At 55.6% G+C, this 20,145-nt stretch overlaps 1 protein-coding gene across 7 annotated transcripts; it reads right to left on the reverse strand.

Annotated features, from left to right (window-relative positions):
• Positions 1-150: 150 nt before the first annotated feature.
• Positions 151-19,867, reverse strand: LOC128596698 (receptor-type tyrosine-protein phosphatase V-like). Of its 7 annotated transcripts, none has more exons than XM_053606342.1 (34): positions 19,805-19,867; positions 19,329-19,421; positions 17,694-17,758; positions 17,312-17,360; positions 16,879-17,151; positions 15,989-16,669; positions 14,886-15,140; positions 14,539-14,784; positions 14,141-14,416; positions 12,904-13,176; positions 10,977-11,240; positions 10,489-10,755; positions 9,884-10,165; positions 9,407-9,547; positions 8,926-9,136; positions 8,393-8,460; positions 7,338-7,464; positions 7,209-7,256; positions 5,866-5,959; positions 5,592-5,682; positions 5,408-5,484; positions 4,556-4,690; positions 3,775-3,897; positions 2,999-3,159; positions 2,741-2,876; positions 2,344-2,411; positions 2,096-2,183; positions 1,911-1,989; positions 1,741-1,817; positions 1,461-1,589; positions 1,207-1,323; positions 955-1,118; positions 543-678; positions 151-335 (listed from the first exon to the last, which is right to left on the reverse strand). In XM_053606342.1, exons 3-34 carry the CDS (start codon positions 17,748-17,750, stop codon positions 276-278), a joined length of 5,253 nt encoding a protein of 1,750 aa, XP_053462317.1. In that variant the 5' UTR covers positions 17,751-17,758; positions 19,329-19,421; positions 19,805-19,867; the 3' UTR covers positions 151-275. The 7 variants fall into 7 exon arrangements, 6 of the variants coding, with proteins under 6 accessions (XP_053462317.1, XP_053462315.1, XP_053462316.1 ...); XM_053606340.1 differs by having other exon boundaries at positions 2,096-2,249; XM_053606341.1 differs by having other exon boundaries at positions 2,096-2,249; positions 19,810-19,851.
• Between the last annotated feature and the right edge of the window lie 278 nt (positions 19,868-20,145).

Raw genomic sequence — 20,145 nt, forward strand, 5'->3', positions numbered from 1 at the left:
AAGTCTGAGGAAAGTGGGAAATTGGAGGCTTAGCAGGTAGAGGACTGCTCCGGGACAAAGCCAATGTGACCCAGACGGCCCCCAAGGCCCATGTGCTGGGCCCCATGTCAGAGGATGAGCAGACAGAACACACCCAGCCTCAGACTCCACCATGTCTTTATTCCCCAACTCTGCCCCTTCACAGCACAGGGCCCAGTGGAGGTTGCTCTTCCAGGGAGGCTGAGCCAGAGCACAGACTTCTTCTGCTCCAGCACAGCATGGTGACCATCATGGACTCAGAGCAGCCTGTCCACCAGCACACTGTTCACACAGTTGTAGAGATAGATATACTGCTCCTAGGGATAGACACAGGGTAAGGAGCCTCATTCTGCCTGCCCAAACCTAAGAAGAAGGGCTCCCTATGTCTGCCACTCCTAGCGCTCCGCCTGAGAGACAGCACCGCAGTCCACAGCGCCACCTAGTGGCAGCTTCGGGGGTGCTGCCTAGAAGCTAGGGCTGAAGCTTCTGGGTCTTCCCACCCTTCCCACAGCTGAGCCTCTCACCAGCGTTGGGGTCATGAGGCCACAGGCCTGCGACTGCTGCAGGGCCACGTTAAAGACATCCACAGTGCACTCAGCCCCTGCCTGCTGCAGCAGCTGTTCCATGGCCAGGAAGGTGCCCAGGTGGGCTGAGCCCTTGCTGCAATTGACATGGAGTTGGATGGAATACCTGGAGGAGGAGGGCTGGGGTATCCTAGGAAGCAGGCAAACCCAACCTGGACCCAGGGACTCAGCAGGAACACTGAATACTTGGTCATCAGCAAGTCTGGGCCAGATCCCTGAGGACAGGGCAGGGTGCAAAGACAGAGGCATTGGGAGACCCATAACCTTTTGACCCATAACCCAAGAAGTGCTCAGTGAGATGTGAGGCCTTTCTAGTGCCCGCTCCCCCTCCCAAATCATTGTCCAGCAGCACCTGGAGTGGCTGAGCAGTGTGCCTGCTTTCTTGCTCTTTCCCTGGGAGCAGCACTCGCTCACAGCAGCCAGGAAGGATAGCAGGGTGCTGGGGGGCAGCTCACACCCCGACTCCCAGTATGGAAACTGCAATCGCCGCACCTGCCTCGCCTTCCCACTCTCCCCCTGTGGCAAAGAGGAGGACAGAGGGAAGCCGGCACAGGACTCTTCCCCCACACAACCCACCATTCCATACTGTGGCCCTAATACCTACATGTGTGACCCTAAAGAGGGTACAAGGCCAGCCTGCTGTATTGCTCTCAGCTATCCAGTGCACAGTCACTAAGTCTGTGATGATGGGATGTATCTGCGTTGGCCAGAACTCCTGTGGCTGAGATGGAATCAGGGCTGTTCAGGCAGTCTCCTGAGGTCTCTGCCCCTGTCTTGGTCACAGATACCACCACCAGCTCTCCCCATCTCCTGCCCCAACTCGTGAGTCTCCCCCTCCTTTGTCCCTCTGCTCCTCACCTTCTCCATGGCATCAGGTGGGCACAGGGAGACCAGCACTTGAGCCCCATGCTGCCACACCAGCTCCCAGAGCTCCTGTGGCTTTGCAGGGCCAGTCAACACCACGTGATCACGGCCAGAAGGCCCACCCTGCAAACCACAGCTCATCAGCAACCAGAGACTCAGGGTAGCTCCTGACCATCCCACAGCTCAGGAGCCCCCAGAAGCCTCTTCCCCAGCCCAGGAAGCACAGATGGCCAGAGAAGGCAAGCAACAGGCGGCAAGACCAGCATCATCTCACAGGGAAGAGCCAGGCTTCCGGCATGTCATCTGGGGGGCTCTCTGCCACTGGAGAAAATTGCACTTGAGAACTATAGTCTGAAGGAAGATGATGAGGGTGAGCCTGCCAGAGGTCCCACACTTGCACCCTGTATCCCCTCATCCCTCTGCTTGGTCCACAGGGAGACTCACTAGAGACTATGCTGTCCTTCTCACAGCCAGAAGGGGGCGTGGAAGAGCCAGCTTTGTCCTTAATGGCCTCCAGCAGGACCTAGGAAGGAGGTGGCACCCTGAGGGTGGACAGAACTCACAGGAGTGGCGCCTGGGGAGGGAAAGGCTGCCCTCTGTTATCATCCAACCCCTGGCCTGAAGCGCACCTCATACTCCTTCAAGAAGCCAGCGTTGGCATTGGCTGCCCTCTTGCTGCATGCCTCCGCAAAGTTCATCACAGAGATGGGCTGGGACCTGCGGAGGGGCGGAGGTGGGGAAGGCTCTCCAGGCTGCCCAGCTCCCCTTCTAGTCTGCTCAGATCTGCCCGCAGACAGAAGTCAGGGAGCCTGTGAGTGAGAAGGCACAGGGAACCTGTGCCCCACCCCAGCCAGGGCTGAAAGGGAGCCGGACTTACTCAGAGATGTCGGAGGGCTCTTCCAGAATCTTGTTCAGGAGGCAGCTGTGCAGGAAGATGTACTGGCTCTGGCAGGGTGAGAAGGGCATCAGTTTGCTAAGGAGCATGGCCCAGCAGGGAGTTCCCCAGGCCCCAACCGGCAAGGCAGGAATGAGACAGGGTAGAGGAGGGAGCCACTGGGGAGCCTTGCCAATGCTGTGCCTTGGTGTCAAGGCTCTTACAGAAAGGAAGCAGCAGACAGACAGAATGATGGCATGTTTGAGGCCCTCCCCACAGGGTCCTCTGCCCCATGAGCTCCCTTTCCTGGTGTCTCCAGAGCCTGCTGCCCCATGGCCATCCACCTCCTTCTCCCTCCTTTGGGGTCCCAGATGCTCAGCCCAGGTCCTGAGGCCCTCACCGGGGTCTGGATCATGAGAGGCCGGTGCAGCCGGAGCGCATACACAGCGTGGAACACGTCTACCATCTGCTCTTTCTCCAACTGCTGCAGCAGCCTCAAGATGGCCACAAAAGTGCCTGTTCGGCCCACACCCGCACTGCAGGGACAATCCCTAGGGAGCTGAATAGGTGAAGGGCCTCCCCATGTCCCCAGCTCCCAGACAGCCCCACCGCAGGCCAGGCAGGGAGCCCTCCCTCACAATCACCCACCCACCCTCACCTGCAGTGTACCAGGATGGGTCCAGTGCCCTGAGTGGCCCTCGCCTGCTCCTGTACCAGTTTTACAAAGGTGAGCAGGGAGGTGGGGGCCTCAGGGACGCTATGGTCAGGCCAGGTGGTGAACTGTAGTTGCTTCACCCTCCGCTGCTGTTGCAGGGCAACCTGAGGAGGGGGCAGGAAGGAGGCCAGGGTGCAGAGGGCCTGTTGCTGCGCCTCACCTGCCTAACTGCAGGCTCTCCCTGCCTGGCCCACACACTTCCTCCACCCATCCCTCCACATGGATCCAGGTCCCTGATGGCAGGCTGATGCCACTGCCCACATACTGGGTGCTTCTTGAAGGTGGCAACTGTGTGCTCAGTTGCTTCCTAAGTCTAGATGCTCAGTCTAGATGCTTCCTAAGCCCTTGGGTCCTCTACCCTCCTGGGTAACCTCTGCCTATAGAGGGAGCCCAGACCACTGGCTTTCCTGCCCCAGGAGGCCACAGCCTGGGAAGGCACATGGGGCACAGGGGGTTAAGATGAAGCAAGGAGCCCCAGGCTGAGCACAGAGAGAGCAGGAACCGTCACTCCCCACCCTGCTTCTTCTTCACCTCACTGTGTGACCCTGGATAAACCTCAGCCCTCTCTGTGCCCTCCCTATCCCTTTCCTAACCATGCACTTCCCCTTCCCCGGAAGTGGCTGAGTGCTTGCGATCCTCAGAAGGAAAGGGTCCCGGGGACCCAGGGAGACTCAGCTGGAATGCCCACCCCACTCTGCTCTGTCCCCTTGAGCACGCACATGCTGCAGCTGGAATTCCCGCTTGGTCCACTCATCCTTGGGCTCCTCAGCCAGGAGGTGGATGGTGATGTGGCCGTGGGTGACAGGGGTGGAATCAGCTGGCCAGTAATGCTCACACAGCACCTGGGACCAGAGGGTTGGAGAGAGTAGGTGCAGGCCCAGCCCCCTTACTGCCACCCCTGCTTTACCCAGTCCTGACCCTCACCACCCATCTTTCTGGTTCCTGACATTCTGCTCTCTATACTGACCCAGCCCCACGGCCCCTTCCTCCAGAAGCCTTTCCCTGACATCTGGGCTCCAACACTCTCACTCCCAGACTTCTCATATGACCTCAGGACATTGAGTTAGCTGGCAGGCTCCCTTGTGAAGCTGGATGGCCCTGACTCCATGGTCATTGGCCGTTGCCCCACTGCTCCAGCAAGAGGACAGACTCTCTGTCCCAGGGCCCTGCACCAAGCAGGGCACAGAGGAACTATCTACCAGACTGCTCTACCTTTGGTGCCAACCCTGGGTGGCCCTTATTCCCATCCCTCTCCCAACCTCTTGGTGCCTCCTGGGCCTGGAGCAAGAAGTCAATGGAAACTAAGTCTGTGTGGGAGCTTGTGTACCTGCTCCCTCCCCTGCCTCCCCATCCTGGGTGACCTTGGGGATCCCTACCAACCTTCAGGCCTCCCTCTTGTCTGCCCTACCATCTCTGATAGAAGATGCCAACAGGGCCATTCCTGCAAGGAGACTGTGTGACACCTGGTGGCCACTCCAGGAACCTGCAAGGTGCACTCACCCTCCCGTTCTCCATGCCCACAGTTAGCATGACGATGATGTGGACCTGTTGCTCCCACACCAGCCGCCAAAAATCCTCCAGTGTTTTCTTGAGAGGTCCCTGAGTAGCAATGAATTCCTGTGGGTTGGTGTAGCCCTGAGGGATGGAGGGGTGGAAGTCAGGAACATGTTAATGGGTGATGCTTTGGTCTCCCAGGTCCCCAAACACACAGCAGTAGATAGCCCATATGCTCTCCAGGCCTGAAGACACTGTGTACATACATCCCACACATGTGCAAACACATGAGCACATGTGTGCACCCAGAACTCAGTCCAGGAGGGGTGACTTCAGAGACACCACCACTACCCATGCCCCGCCTCAAATGGGCCAGAAAAAGCTACATAAACTACCTTGATACCGATGTGCCAAAAAAATATACCCAGTTCACCCTCTTCACCAAATCAGAATGATTTTCCTAAAACCAAACGTTATGTTTCTTCCATGCTCAAAAATCTTCCACAGCTCCCCAGTGCCCACCAAATAGAGTACAAAGACTTCAGCCTAACAATCAAGGGCCCCCTTCACCCAGCCTTGGCTACCTTTCCCAACTCATTTTCCACTAGCCCCCTGCATACACACACACACACACACACACACACACGTATATATATACACACACACACACCTCCTGTGAGCCCAGCACAGAGCCTGGCACACAACAGATCCTCAATAAATACCTGCTAGGTTGACCTAGCAAAACACCAAGCTGGTGATCTTCCTGTGACACCTAAGGCAGGATGGCTTATCCTGTAAACCAGCTCATCTCCCTAGCTGATCCCAGGTCCCACACACAGCCCTGAAGGTGGTCCTTACTGGGATGAAGTTGGCGTTGATGTAGTCAGAATGAGGATCTCCCTCTAGCTGGGTCAGCCTGACCCTGGAGTGGTCATCTGCAGAGGGGGAAAGCTGTGCATTCAGTGCCAGGCACATGTAGTCCCCACTCTCTGTGCCACGCCCTGGACCTCCACCATGCCCCACTCCTGCTCCCAGTGCTCACAGGGTAGCACATGTGGGTAACGGTTCTTGGTAGTGTTGGCGGGGTGTTCAGCCTCCAGTCTGGGCTGCTCCTTGCCCACCTCTTTCAACTCCTGCAGAGATCAAGGACAACCACTGGTTGCTGAAGCAGACCCACCTTATCCCGCCCCAGGAGAGGAGCAGAGGTGGCGGGTGCACAGCTGAGAGTTCCTCCCAGACCTTCAGGCAGGTCCGGCCCAGCCTAGAAGCCCAACAGCTTCTGTCTCCTCTGAACCTGAGGGTGGTATAGGCCTTACCTCGAACTCCAGAAAGAAAGCCTGGTGAGCATGAGCACTCTTAGCCTCATAGCTCTGCTGGAAGATGTGGATAGGGATGGGCCGGTGGGTTCGCCTGGGGGGAGAGAGAGGAAGTGGGCCCCCACCCTAGGGTGTGCAGAGTCCTCCCTGCCCTCCCCAGGGTGACAGGTACAGAGTAGAGGACCTCAGTCCTGGCTGCATGCCTGATCACTTGGGGACCTGGTGGGATGTAGACCCTGGGCTCCACCCCCAGGTATGAAACAGCATGTATTCCCAGCAAGCTCCTCTGATGCCCAGCCTGGGCTTCCAACCACCAAAGTGGAGCTCAGAGGAGCAGAGAGGAAGAAGAGGCAGAGGAGACAAAAGCTACAGGTGAATGCACACAGGAGAGGGCTTCTCTGCACAGCCAGTGCTCAATTAATATTGGTTCAACAGTCTCTTTGCCTTTTCTTTGTCAAGACAATGGGGGTCCGTTTGCTGTCTATGGCGACCATATCTTGCTCTTACTCTGTAAACCTCTTTCTCAATAAACTTTGTCTTATGCTTGCTTTTAAAAGAAAAAGTTTGGTTCAACAGGAAGTCAACATTTGGCCTGACATAATCTATATGGTTAGTCAAGAAGAAGTTAAGAACTGGAATAGGCGTGAGGGTTAATTTTATGAGTCAGCTTGGTTGGGCGATGGTGCGCAGATATTTGTTCAACCATTGTTCTGGATGTTTCTGTGAAGGTGTTTTTTGGATGAGATTAACATTTAAATTGGCTGACTTTGAGTAAAGCAGATTATCCCCCCTAATATGGGTGGGCCTTGTCCAATCAGTTGAAGGTCTTATTAGAACAAAGACTGAGCTCCCTGGGTGAGAAGGAATTCTGCCAGCTGGCTGCCTACAAACGCTTCTGCTAGTGTCTTTGGTCTGCTGGCCTACCCCCATCAGATTTTGGATTCACCAAGCCTCCACAACCACATGAGCCAATTCCTTAAAGTAATGTCTGTCTATCTGTCTCTCTCTTCCTCTCCCTCCACACACACACACTCACCCCGTGTTGGTTATGTTTCTCTGTAAAGTCCTGACTTGTACAGTGAGTTTGGAGGAGAAGGAAGAGGCTGCTTAGGCAGAGAGAAGCGGGAAGCAAGAACTCCCAGTGATGTAGAAAAGGCCTTTAAGAGGGTGTGGTGGAGGCTGAGGAAGAAGAATGGGGTCTGGCAGAGACCTGCAGCCCCTAACCGGATATAGGCACAGAAGAGCAGGCTGCCAGGGGAGCCTTGGCAATGCCACCATGGCCTGTGCAAGGCAGGGGTCTGTTGCCCTCTTCGCCATCATGAGGAGCACGGAGGTGCACTCACCGCAGGTTGTAAGCCATCAGCTCTTGGGAAAACTGATTCTTCTGTGCCCTGCAAAGGGTGAAGAGCCATGTTACAGGTAGCCTGAGGGCAGAAAGCTCTTCCCAGTCCCCAACCTCCCCTCTCACTCACCTCTGTCCCTTCACCCTCCTCCAACACAGCAGGCCCAGCATGGCACAGGTGATAAGGACACAGACCACCACAATGCCCACCACTATAGACAGGGGCATTGCTGCTGGGGAGACGCTGGTCTGGGGCTCTGTGGAAGATAAGGGAAGAGTAGAACATATCAGCATTGACCCACTGACCCTCCAGGGCCATGCTAAACTCTCTTGGCCTTGGCACTTTCTGGGTGGAGGGCACAGTGACAACTTTCTTCTCAGAAGTCCCAGATACCAAACGAAGGCCAGAGATGGCTACCTAAGGGGACATCTGGATGGAAACTGGGAACACCCAGCAAGCCCTTCCTGCCTCCAGCTCCTGGGAATGCCCCCAAAGACCCTACTACCTTCCCTGACACCATCAAAGAGAAGAGAGTAGAGGTCTGGATTCCTGAACCTTCTAGAACTGCACTGTCCTATACAGTAGCTACTAGCCACATATGGCTATTAACGTTTTTGAAACGTGGATATTCTAACTTATGATTTGCTACAAGTGTAAAATACACTCCAGATTTCAAAGACTTATTAAGAAAGAAAAAAATGTAAAATAGCTCATTAGAAATGTTAATGGCACATGTGGAAATGATACTTTAGATATCTTGATTTAAACAAAATGTTATTAAAATTGATTTGCTTATTTTTGAACGTAGCACTAGGAAATTTTAAATGACATATGTGGCTTGCATTTGTGGCTTGCCTCGTGTTTCTATTGGACAGAGCTGTTCTAGAACCTCCATGGCCAAGGAGCAGCTGGGTGTAGAGGGGCAGAGCAGGCAGGCAGTGTGATCGTGGACAGCAGTGAGACGTTTCAGTACCTCTACCTCACCATCCCCCTCTCTCAGTTCATCCAGGCCATGTCTGGCACCAAGAGTACCTTTTGTCACTGGTCCTCCCAACGCTTGCAAGGTGGGACATGTTCTCCCAGGAGTCTAAGCTCAGTCTCTCTTGCTACTGGTTAGGAATGAGCTCAGCAGCCCTCCCTGTCTCCAGGGTCCAGCTGGAGCTCTGGCCTGTTGCCTGCCTTACCTGAGAAGGTGGAGAAGGAGATAATAGTCTCTGGAGGGCTGTATCTGGTGAAGGCCACAACACTGAACCTGGGCAGAGAAACAGGACCTACTGTTGGCAGGGGGCAGACAAATAAGGCAACACCCCCACCCCCGAACACCCAGGAAACCGGGTCAGAAGAAATGACACTCAGACGGGGAGAGCTTCCCTCACTGTTTAGAGGTTATATATTGTGCTACCCTGGACAAACCACCCCTAGCCCTATTCTCAGAGCCAAAAGAAGCTCTAGAAATAGGTGTCTGGCTATCCTTGAAATTTCCCTGGCAAACTGAAACAGAATCCGTCCCACCCTCCTTTTTGAAAAAACCATGTAACAAATGGGTATTCCCTTTTACATCTTGTCTGCCAGGAAGCCCAGTCAAAATAACTCTGTTGGCTCTTACGGACTATCACGTGTATTCTCTCTGTAAGTCAGTCCAAAGCTTTTGTTTATTTGCAACCATAAATGAAACTTAAAACACCTGCCCTCAGCCTTCAGGCTTAGGAGCCCTCACCTATACTGAGAACCTGACTTGAGTGGCCCGTTGCATATCTCCTGGACGTGACCACAGTCTTCTATGCCCACAGGCACTGTCCAGGATCTCGGCACAGCCCAGGGCCCTGGGAAGAAGGGGTTGGGGAGCAGGATAGCCAGGTAGGAGTCATGTCCCCTGTAGTAGTGGTCGTACCACGTGTGGCTGATGGCTTTCTGGGAAGGCGAAGGCACTGGTAAAGGAAAGGGGAGGGGGCAGAGCAGATGAGCAGGGGGCCTGAGGCCTCTCTTCCTGCCACAGGGGGGCTATCCCATTTCTCTAGCATGCTCTCATTTATAATTCAACATCAGTCACATCCTCAAGAATATTCTGGGCCTCCTTCCTAAGACTGATGCCAGCCTCCAATATTTCTTCTTACCAATCTCAATCTCTGAACCCATATCCTACTCCATGCCAAGCAATAGCCAGAGTCTCCCCATCCCCTCTTGGGTGCAAGACTCACACGACATGTTGGTGGTGGCAATGACGCCGTACCACTGGATCTGCCCATCATCCTTGCCAAACATGCCTGGCGTGATCATCACTCCCAATTCTGTCCCAAGCTCCAGCTGGGGGGCTGGGGCTAATTCTAGTGGATGCCAGGCTGGACATGAAGAGGAGAAGAGTGAGGTCCTGACTACAAGCCTGACAATCAGGCTTCAAGGGCAGGGACCGTGGCTTCTTATCCCCAGTGCCTCTCCCAGTGCCTGGCAACAAATAGCTAACAGATATAATTACATAAGAACTTGGAAGATTCCTGGATGAGGGTGCCAGGACATGAGGCCAAAAGTATGGTACCAAACTAGCAAGAACAGGGCCAGAGGAAAGGGCTGGGACTTGGAGAACAGGGAAAGCCCCAGGCAGACAATTCCAGGTGGGCAGTGATAGGGGGAGAAACAGGGAACAGAGGTGGCTCCGGGGGCGGTGGAGAGTACCCTACCCTCAGCAGACGTGGCACACACCAGGGTGACCGTCTGGCTCCACAGACCATTCCTGCCCAGCATGGTGAGGCTGAGGCGGTAGGAAGTGGCAGGCACCAGGTTGGGCAGCAGGACTGCATCCTTGGAAATGTTGGCCTGGAACACGAGGTGAGCATCCTTTCCCATTACCAACTGCTCTGCCACCACCAGACAGGCACCTACATCCCCGGGGGGCACTATCCAGTTCAGAGTCAGGTGGGTGGGCTCAGGCTGGCACTGCACATCCTCCACGGGGCCAGGCTCTGTGGGAACCAGAGGAGAGCCTTAGGTGGGTGTCAGCACACCCCAGGAAGATAGCATCTGGGTCAGGGGCTCTCAAAATAAGCAGATACAAAAGGACTAGGCATGTATGCCCACAGGAAGGGGCATCAGCTGCGCAGGGAAACAATTTCTCCTTTAGACAGCCCTGCCCACCAGGAGAAGCATCGGAAGCGTAACCAGGCAGGGCAGGCCCAGATCCACCTGGAAAGAGCAGGAGGCTCAGAACAGAGCAGGCGGCACTACCGTCCTGGATTAGACCCGAGTCTCAGTGCACCTTCATCCTCCCCGACGGACATCAACATACCAACAGGCAGCACCACGGGGTGAGTGGACACCTGGAGTGGCCCCGCCTGGCACAGCACCGACAGGGAGAAATTGCGTCCAGGTGTAAGGCCTCTCAGGACAAGGCGGGCTTGGCCTAGAACCAGGGGCTGTTCCCAGGAGAAGTGCCCAGCCTCTGAGAGTTGGGCATGGCATACCCCTTCCCCCAAGGGGCTGCTGGCCCAGGCCAGGTTGACCATGGCCGTGCCTGCGTGCATCGACACCAACAACTCATTGGGCGTGAGTGGAGCTGTGGAGGCAAGGAAAGCCGGTTAGCCAGGCTGCTGGCCCTGGTTCTCGGAGCCCTGTGCACGATGCCAGGGGCTTGCTGACCCCACACAGGGCTCTTGGGTATAGAAATGGAGAATGGGCTAAAGAGGGCTCAGGTGCCACTGAGGGAAGACCCCAGGCTCTCAGAGGCAGCCCTGCCCACCTCTTCCTCCTCACTGCTTTCCCCATTGGCTCACTCACAGGTCCAGCCAGAGGTGTTGGCTGCTGAGGTGTGAAGGGGCCCGGCCTGGGAGATAATCTCCACCTCGTACTTAGTGCCTGGTGTCAGGGCCAAAAAGCTTGTGCTGTCCACCTCGGCTCCCACGATGCTGATGCCTACCTGGGTGCCTGCCTGGTACAGGGTCACCTGGTAGCTGTCCCGGCCTCCAGGAGCATGGACCCAGGATGCCCGGAGCTGGGTGGGACCTTCACTGGTCACATTTACCAGACGAGGGGCAAGGGGGCCTATAGAAAGAGCAAGGGATGGGGTAGAGAGAGGAAGGGAGAAGAAAAGTTCAACCAAGTCTCTGGCTCCTGCCTTCCCAAGAGATCCCCCACTTCTGCCTGCATCCTTGGTACTATCAAGAAACACCAGGAGCCAGAGACACTGGCTCAGGGTATCAAGTAAGCCCCCGAATGTGCTGGAAAGTAGGGCCAGCATTTATCCCAGGCAGCAGAGAACAAGCTAGAACTCTGCTGAACACGTGAATCAATCACTTACTTTCTTCACATCCCCACCCCTCTAGACAAAACTAGACTGGGCAGCATGAGAGTTAAACCAAGTGTCTTTTCCCAGCCTGGTACCCAAGGAACTTTTAAAGACCTTAAGTGGGGGCAGCGCCTGTGGCTCAAGGAGTAGGGCGCCGGTCCCATATGCCAGAGGTGGCAGGTTCAAACCTAGCCCCAGCCAAAAAAAAAAAAAAAGTAAAGACCTTAAGTGGATGGACAGGTGGGTATGTGAGAGCCCAGGGGTGCCCCTCCATTCACAGAGCTTGAGGCCAGCATCTAGAGTCCCTGGCCCAGTCACCTAATTAACACCTCCCTTTAAACGGGGACCCTGTGCCTCAGAGAGCACCAAGGGTCACTCTAGGACTGAGCCCCAGCTAAAACTCAGGTCTTCGGACTCCCAGGCCAGACATTTTTCCAGCACCCTCCCAGCCTACCTGAGGTCTCCCATCCTCAGGAAAACTCTGAGTAGAATCTAGAAAACAGTGATGGTGGAGGGGGAGGCCTGGGGTGGAGTGGGGAAGTCACACATCAGACAGGGATGTGTTCGGGGGGATCCCTCAGGTCCACCACAGGCTCAGCAGGCAGGAGAAGCAGGACTGCTCGCTCGGGCCAGCATGAGAAGGGGCTTCCAAACCCAGGTCTGTGGGCCTAGGGTGCTTCCAGGGAGGAGGGAGCCCCGCTGTGTGTCTCTTTCCAGAGCCTTCTCTCTCCCCTGCTCCTCCCCAGAGCTGAGGAATAGTGTGTGGCAAGGAGAATGGCCTCTGGACACACTGCCTGAATTTGAATCCTAACTCCCCAGTACTCCCATAGTGCTGAGGAACCGAGGGCAAGTTACTTTCCTTCTCGGTGCCTCAGTTTACTCATCTGTGACATGGTGGTAACTGGAGTTGTTATTATGAGACTTAAGTGAGAGGACGGAGGCAGAACACTTAGCCAAGTGCCCATTGAACATTACCCATCACTGTTATTAGTAACCATTCATGGCCCGGGTGGGGCTAGGGGCCAGGTCCCGACTGGGTCCCTACTTCTGCCCCCGTCCATGCTGTCGGCTGTGAGAGAGCGTGAGGAATGGCAGAGCAAAACGCTCATTCTGCCCATCTTCTAGAATGCCAGAGGGGCCAAGGTGCTGGGGGAGCCCTAAAGAAGGGAGCAGGTCTCCTGGTGCCAAAGGATGACGGAAACAACAGCAGGCTGGTGTGTGGCCCAGCTGCCTGCCCACATGCCACAGAGAGGGCGAGGGGACACGCACCCCCAGGGAATCCAAAGAGCAAGGTAAGGGACAGCTGCTCATGGGGTGGAGAGAAAGGAAGAAGAGAAGTTGAACCAAGTCCCTGGCTCCTCCTTTCCCAAGAGATCCCCCACCTCTGTCTCCACCCTTGGTGCTATCAAGGGCACTCACACGTCCAGCCTGTGGCGTTGGTGCTGCTGCTCTGGTCCGGCCCCCGCAGCGTGGCCAGCTGCACCAGGAACTCAGTGCCCGGGGACAGCTGGGCCCAGGAGAAGTTTTGGGTCTCCGGAGCCAGAGTCTCCTCACTTTCCAGAGTTAGGGGCCTCAGGGAGTAAAGCCATAGCTGGAAGCCATCCCTTCCCCCTGGTGGGGGACTCCAGGAAGCCCTCAGGGCAGGAGGCTGGGTGACAAGGCCCAGGCTCAAGTTGGCAGGAGAAGCAGGGTCTGAAGGACAAGGACTTAGGGTCAGCCGAATCCCCGCCTCTCCTTCCCTTGATCTGCACCCTTCTCCTGGGTCACCGAGCAAGCCCCCAATACTCCCAGTCTAAAAACATAGCTTCCATGGGGCTCAGAGCCCACTCTCCTTTCTTCCCAGGAAAATCTCCTGAAGAGATGCCCACCCTGACACCTGCTCCCGGACTGTGGCATGTCATCTGGTCCACTTGGACCCCACCAGCACCCAGCTTGGTGCCTGTCCTCTCCCATCCCTCCAGCGCTTGGTCTCCAGCTCATCTACCGACAGTCAGGTCCTGTAAGGTCTCAGTCTGTCTGTCTGTCTGTTCCTGGCCTGTGATCTGGGGTGCATTCTTAGCCTCCTGCTAAAGCTCTCTCCCCCCGTCCTACCCAGACCTACAGGATCCTCACTCAGCTCCCTCTTCTCTAGGAAACCTTTTCTCACTCTCTAAGCACATGTCCCTTCTGTGAGGCCTAAAAGATGAAATTGAACCATATAAAAGTCCTGATACTCAGCTATTTTCACCTATAAGAATGCAGTTTAATGTGTTCAAGCTAACACATCATGTACATTCCCATTAAGGTATCAACATTTATCATAATATAATATATAAAATCATATGCTTTTATATGTATAAGAAAACCATCTGTTAACTTGTCAGTCTCCTTTTCTAGATTGCCTTATTCACAATTTTTAGCCTCATACCTAGAAAATAGGAGGCATTCATTAAATATTTGTTGGAGGGAAGAAGGGCAGGATGGTGGGTGGATGAATAGCCAACCAGATGGTAGGAGGGAGAAAATGCTTGCAGACAGATTCATGAAAGGCCTCACCTTGTACTCATGACTTCTGTTAAGAACAAGGAAGTGCAGAGAGCAGAGGAAGCCAGCCCCTCCCCCCCACTAGCCCCCTGCAGCAGCCCACTGACCCCAGGGGCTGCCACTAGGAACTCACAGGTACAGGTGCAGGTCCTCTGGATGCTGGAGCTAAGGTTCCCTGCCCAAGCCCACACAGATACGTTGTAGCAGGAACCAGGCACCAGACTCCTCAGGGTCAGGCTGGATTTGTCTGGACCCAAGTCAATAAGTCTGCCCAGTGACCTCTGGCTGCCCTCCTGGTGCCACATGACCCTGTAGCCTTCCCGCTGCCCTGGTGCTGGGGTCCAGCCAATGGACAGATCAGAGGGGCTATCCATCCTGGTGACTTCCAGTGATTGTGGTGCCAGGGGACCTAAAGAGAGGAGCAGTTTGGAGAGGGGACCAGTCAGTGTCTACGCCCCCTGCCCAGTTTTCCTGAGTCTCTCCTCCACTCTTCCCTCCCGAAGGCAAGGGGAGACAGTGACTGGTACTCACGTGTGTAGCCCACGAGGCTCTGGGTGATGACTCCTAGAGATGAAGCAATGTCCACCCGGTAGCGGGCCCCTGGCACCAGCCCACAAAAGGTGATATGAGTGGCACCAAGTGGCATGGAAATGTTTCCAAGGAAGCCTGGGCTACCCTCAGCGTAGAGCAGTACCCGTTGCCCACGCTCCCTGGTTGTTTCCAGCCCATCCAGATGCAACTTGGTGCCATTTTCTGGTCTGGGCAGGGCTGCAGGACCTGAGGAGGAGGTAGGCCCTGAACAGTGAGGACCCCCACTGCTTCTTGATGCAGATGGGCTGGGCTGGACCCCACCCTGCTACCCACCAGCACAGACTCACCATCCAGCCAGGTGCAAGTCTGGACCCAGGCATCATAGGGCCCAGCCAGGACCCTTAGCTCCAGAGCATAGAGTCCACTGGGTATGGGCCCTGGGAATGTGGTGTTGAGGGCCTCAGGGCCCAGAGTGATATTCTGCTCCACTGGCCCACTTAACCTCAGCAGAAAGCCATCCCAGGCACCTGGCCCTACCTTCCAGCTCGCCCAGAGCTTGGAGGACAGGGGAGTCAATACCAGGTCAAAAGGGGCAGAGGGATCTGTGAAGAAAAAGAACAAATATGTGCAGAAAGACCTAAGCAGTGAATGGGAAAAATCCTACATTTTCTGTGTTGGCTTCTTTCTGTACACACTGGGGCACATCTCATCCAGATGTTAGCAGCCACCATTTGCCATGTTCTAGTTGAATGCTGGGCTCTAGCTGCTACCATCTGGCCATGGACAACAGTAATTGAAATGAGCACACATCTAGTGATCAAGTATGTACCTGCCAGCATGGTCCTGCCAGCTACATGTAGTACTTCACACCCATCCCCATAACACTAGGAGGTGGACACTACTATTATCCTCCCTTTTAAACAAGTAGAAATGAATACACAGAGAAGGTAAACAACTTGTCCAGAGACCCACAGCCAGCAGGTGGCAGAAACATTCAGTCTGGCTCCTCTACCCTTAACAGCTGCACAACAGTTCTCTGAGTAAAATCATGGTGACATTGGGGCAAAGTCACCACAGGCTCTGCAGGCATCCAACATGGGTCAGATCAGCTCACCACGCAATAGCTGCATGACTTGACTCCTTTCTTTCTCTAAACTTCAGCTCTCCTTACCATAAAATGAGAATAATATGACTTACACAGGCTGCTTTGAGGATTAAAGGCAATAATACACAGAAAGTGCTTGACATAGAGCCCAGCAAACAGAAGGATCACCTATCTTCACCACTATCACTTTCTCAGATAGGCTTCTACCACCAGCCAACTGGAAGGACACTCCCTCTGAGCCTCCAGAGGAAGCTCCTTCCCCCAGCAGTTGTATCCTGGCCACTTGGCCAGAGGAAAAGAGCTGAGCAGCCTCTGCTGTGTCCCTGTCCCCTCTAAGGCACTCACAGGTCCACTCAGTGGCACGGGGCCCTGCTATCTGATGGGGCCCAGCAACAGCAGTAAGAGCCAGCTCATAAGGGGTGCCTGGAGACAGGTGAAGGAAGGTGTGATTGGAGACCCCACGTCTGACTCCTGCAGTCAAGTTGGTGCCACCTAGGAGGTCTGTGAGCACAAGTCGGAACCAGGCAGCTCCCTCGGAGCCATTCCAGGAGGCTTGCACAGCACTGGTGCCCAGGGTACACAGCACCAGGTGATCTGGAGACACAGGGGCTGGAAGAAGGATGGAGAAAGCCAAGTCAGACTTGAGAAAGGGCCCTGGAACAGGATGCTCTGACCCTGGCACCAGGGAGCCCCCAAACCACTCCCACCACTCCTCATTGGCTGCCCTCTGGGGCCTTGCCCAAGTGCCCACCTCACCTGTCCATTGGTGGAGACTGGTCTTTGCTTGGAGGTTGCCAGCCCAGGTGATAACTTCTAAAACATACTCACTACCTGACGAGAGGTTACCAAAATTGTGGGACAGGGTGTCTGGAGGCAGGGAGATATTATGTGCCAATGTCTTGGAGTCCAGGTGGTAAAGGAGAAGTTGGTAGCCGTCCTGCTCTCCGGGGGCTTCACCCCAGGAGGCCTCCAGGCTGTATGGGCTCCCAGGGCTATGCAGCTGCAGTCCATGGACAGTTGATGGGACTGCAACAGAGAGAAAGGATAGCACCAAGGTCAGGGCCAAATGGGCCTCTTTCCCTGCGGTGGTATTCTGATGGGTAACTATGCCAGATGTGGTTTGCAAAGAAGTTGCCCCTTTTGGGCATCCTGCCCCCTGCCAGCTCTTTGGGGCAGGCCACCTCCCAGCTTAGCCCTAGGCAATGCCCATCCTACTCAGCCTGTAGGCCTCTTACTGGTGCGGGCAGTGAGCGTGATGGTGACATTCTGCCCACAGGGTCGCAGGGCAGTCATTTCCAGCTGATAGCGACTCCCTGGCACGAGGTCCTGGAACTCGAAGCTGGATGTGTTGATGAGGGCCTGGAGCTGCTGCCCTTCTGGAGTGCCGAGAGGACTCAGACGTGTGAGGCGGAGGGCATGGTGGAACCCACCTGGCTCTGGGGCCACCCAGCTCAAAAAGAGGCTAGTAGGCTTTCCCTGGTTGCTGATGTTCACTTTAGGGGGTGGGCCTGGGGAAAAGAGGGTTCCTTCAGAATCTTCCAACACGCTTGAAGAAGGAGGGAAGGCAAAAAAGGGCCAGAGCAGAGCCAGGGTCTGGTGTGGAAGAATTGGCCCTGACCCCCCCAACTCCTCAACCCCCAGAAGATCATATCCCTGGAGGACACCTACCCCCACTCTCCTCTCCTGAGCTTCCTTCCCAGGAGTGGCATGGGTCTTCCTGTAGGAAGCGAGGGAGAAGAGGGGGAAGAGATGGGCAGAGGCCTCTGAGGTCCAGGCCTCTGGGATAGCCATAGGGGACAGGGCTAGGATCCCTTGTTAACACCCTCACACAGCCAAAGGGGCATCTCCCAGAGGCATGCCCAGGGCTTGGGAGGCAGCCCCAGGCAGGCTGGAGCAATCTGTTCTCCATCCTCCGCGGCCCAGTGGGAGGGAGCAGCCGCTCTTCTTGCTTAATGCAGACCAGCTGTGGGCCCTGTGGAGAGGTGGGCATCCTGGCCGTGCCCTGGACAGTGGGCCCCTCTGCTGGGCCTGTCCCCCCTGCCCACCTTACCTCAGCCAAAACACTCTGGACCCAGAGAAGAACAGCAAGCAGGAATGAGGACCTCATCCTGATGTCTGCAGAGGAAAGTTGGGAGGCAGCAGGGGAGGAGCCAGCCCCCCCTTGGCCTGCTGGCTGTTGGGCAGGAGTGGGAAGGGCAGAGTTTCCAGCCAACAAGGCGGGCAGCAGGCAGCAAAGGGCAAGGGGTTGCCTCTCAACCCCAGACCCTGGCCCCCATCCTGCCCAGCCTTGGCAAGGCTCGTGAGGGAAGAGAGGCAGGCGGGGATTGGCTGTGGGCCCAGAGGTGGAAGGGGACTGACTCTCAGTCTACAGACAGGCCCGCCTCTTCTCTCTGCTTCCCCCCACTCCACCCCAACTCCAGCAGCTGGCTTTGAGGGAGAAAGGTCCTGAGCTCTTGGAGAAGCCTGAGCAGTGAATTGGCCTTGCCAATGGACACACTGCAGTGGTAGCTCACTCCCCCACTCCCTGACCTCGGGAGAAAAGCGTGGTGTCCCTGGGCTCCATCAACCTATATTAGATAGAGTGTTTGTGTTTCCGTGTGTGTGTTGTCCTGGTGGCACTATGTAGAAGTGTGTTCCTGTGTCCTGAGTGGATGGTAGCTGAGTGTGTGTCCATGTGGCACCACAGAAGCATATTAGAGCCCTAAGTCACAGCAATTGTAGATCTAGCACTTATCTGAGCCTTAGGACTCAGTTAGTCCCACCTGCTCCTCCCTGCCCAGGTAAGAAAGCTGATATCCAGAAAGGGCCTGAGGCCCCATATGTGTACAGAGAGAAGCTAGACTTGAACCTGGGACTTTGGACTTTTGCAGAGAATGCAAAACCTGCTCCAAACTCCCCAAACTGAGGTCCTCTAAGCTTGGAACCCCTAAAGGGTGATTCGAGTGCTTAGAACTTGAGCTTGCTTTTCCCCAGTCCTCTGTCTAGACCAGCAGTGCCCTCCTCGTTCCCCCCATCCCCTTCCAGCCCCTACCTGGTTGCAGACACTTCAGAGGCCCAGGCAAGCCTACCCGATGCCAGGCCTCAAAGACCTTAAACTTGAGGCTTTGCTGTTCCCTGGCCTACAACTAGCTAGTCACCTTGAGCTGCTCACCCAAGTGCTCCCACCCCAAGACAGCTGAGGGTGGGAAGGGACGGAGAGCAGAAGAAATGGCTTTGGGCCCTGGGAAGGAAGCCCAGGACTCACAGCAAACTCAGGAAGTGGGGAGGGGGGCATGTGCAGAAAACAGACAGGTATAGATAGTTTGAACACCAAGGCAGCATCTGGGACAGCCAGATTCCCCTGGGCCTGCCCCTGCAGGAGAACAAGGCTGCAGCAGGGACCAGCTCAGTCTGGCTCCCTGCTTAGGCCAGAGCCAGGAGCTGCCTGTCCCTCCCCCACTCTACCCAGCCCCAAACCTCAGAGCCGCCACCCGGCCCCTGGAAGGGGGCCTGGAAACTCAGCATTGCAGAATCATCAGATTTTCTAGGCTGTGTGTGTGTGCACTTGCACACATGCGCTCTTTTGAGAGAGGCAGTGGGGGGTGAGGGGGTTAGCAACTGAAGAAACTGACGTGACAGGGAAGAGGTTCCAGGTACCAGTATGGCCAAGAGGTGGTGGAAACATCCTACCCCCATCCCTCCTCACCTGGGAACACACCTCACTGTGTTCTTTCTAGCAGAGTCTCCATTAACAGCCACAGAGGGGAGAAGGGGGGGTGGAGGTACCCTACTTCAGAATCTAAGTAGAAGCGAAGCAGCAGGACACGAGTTTAGGCAAAGGGGGGTTCTCCCAAGGGTTCCCACAAAAGACAGGCCTCTTGGGGCAGCCCAGACTCTATAGCTAGTCCTACGGACAGAGCCTTGAGAAGGCACCTGGCAAGAGCAAGCACAGGGGCCAGCCCCCTGCCCAGTCTGGGGCAGCCTCGGGGAATGGGAGAGGGGCTCTGGGAAGGGTGCGGAAAAGCTCTGACAAATAAGAAGCAGCCTCCCCAGCCCAAGCCTCTCCATTCAGCAAAAATAGTACCACAAAAGCTGTATCTCCTCCCCGGTAACCACCCCCACAGACAAACCCACATCCTCTTCCTAGAGAACCCCTGGGGTCCTCCCGAGGTCTCAAAGCACCTTACTGATTCCTTATGAAGAGAGCCAGCCAGGAAGCAGAGGAGGGCAGGAGACAGGTCCAAGAGTCCTGGCTCCCAAATGAGAACTGGCCTGATCTCTCCCTACAGCCGTCCTAGGAAGTTCTTTTCCAGTCCCTCCCCTGCCCTCCCCCAGCCTGAAGCCAGGCCTTGGGCATCCCCCACACTGGAAGAAGATAATCACCAGCCAGGAGAGGGGCAGGGTGGCTCAGGACAGCCAAGCCTCCCACTCTCCCTGCTTCCTACACCCTGGGGAGGGCGGCCAGGGAATGGGGGGAGGCCTAGGTCCAACTGACCAGGCCGTGAAAGAGCAGGGGAGGGTCT

The sequence above is a fragment of the Nycticebus coucang genome, chromosome 10, assembly GCF_027406575.1.
Source record: "Nycticebus coucang isolate mNycCou1 chromosome 10, mNycCou1.pri, whole genome shotgun sequence".
NCBI lineage: Eukaryota > Metazoa > Chordata > Mammalia > Primates > Lorisidae > Nycticebus > Nycticebus coucang.

Coding starts and splice junctions, on each gene's coding strand:
- LOC128596698 (XM_053606340.1), bottom strand. CDS start 17,750: ATGAGGTCCTCATTCCTGCTTGCTGTTCTTCTCTGGGTCCAGAGTGTT. Junction 2,412..2,740: donor CTCTCATGATCCAGACCCCG/GTGAGGGCCTCA, acceptor TCACCCTGCCAG/AGCCAGTACATCTTCCTGCA. Junction 679..954: donor ACACTGCTCAGCCACTCCAG/GTGCTGCTGGAC, acceptor TGTCAATTGCAG/CAAGGGCTCAGCCCACCTGG.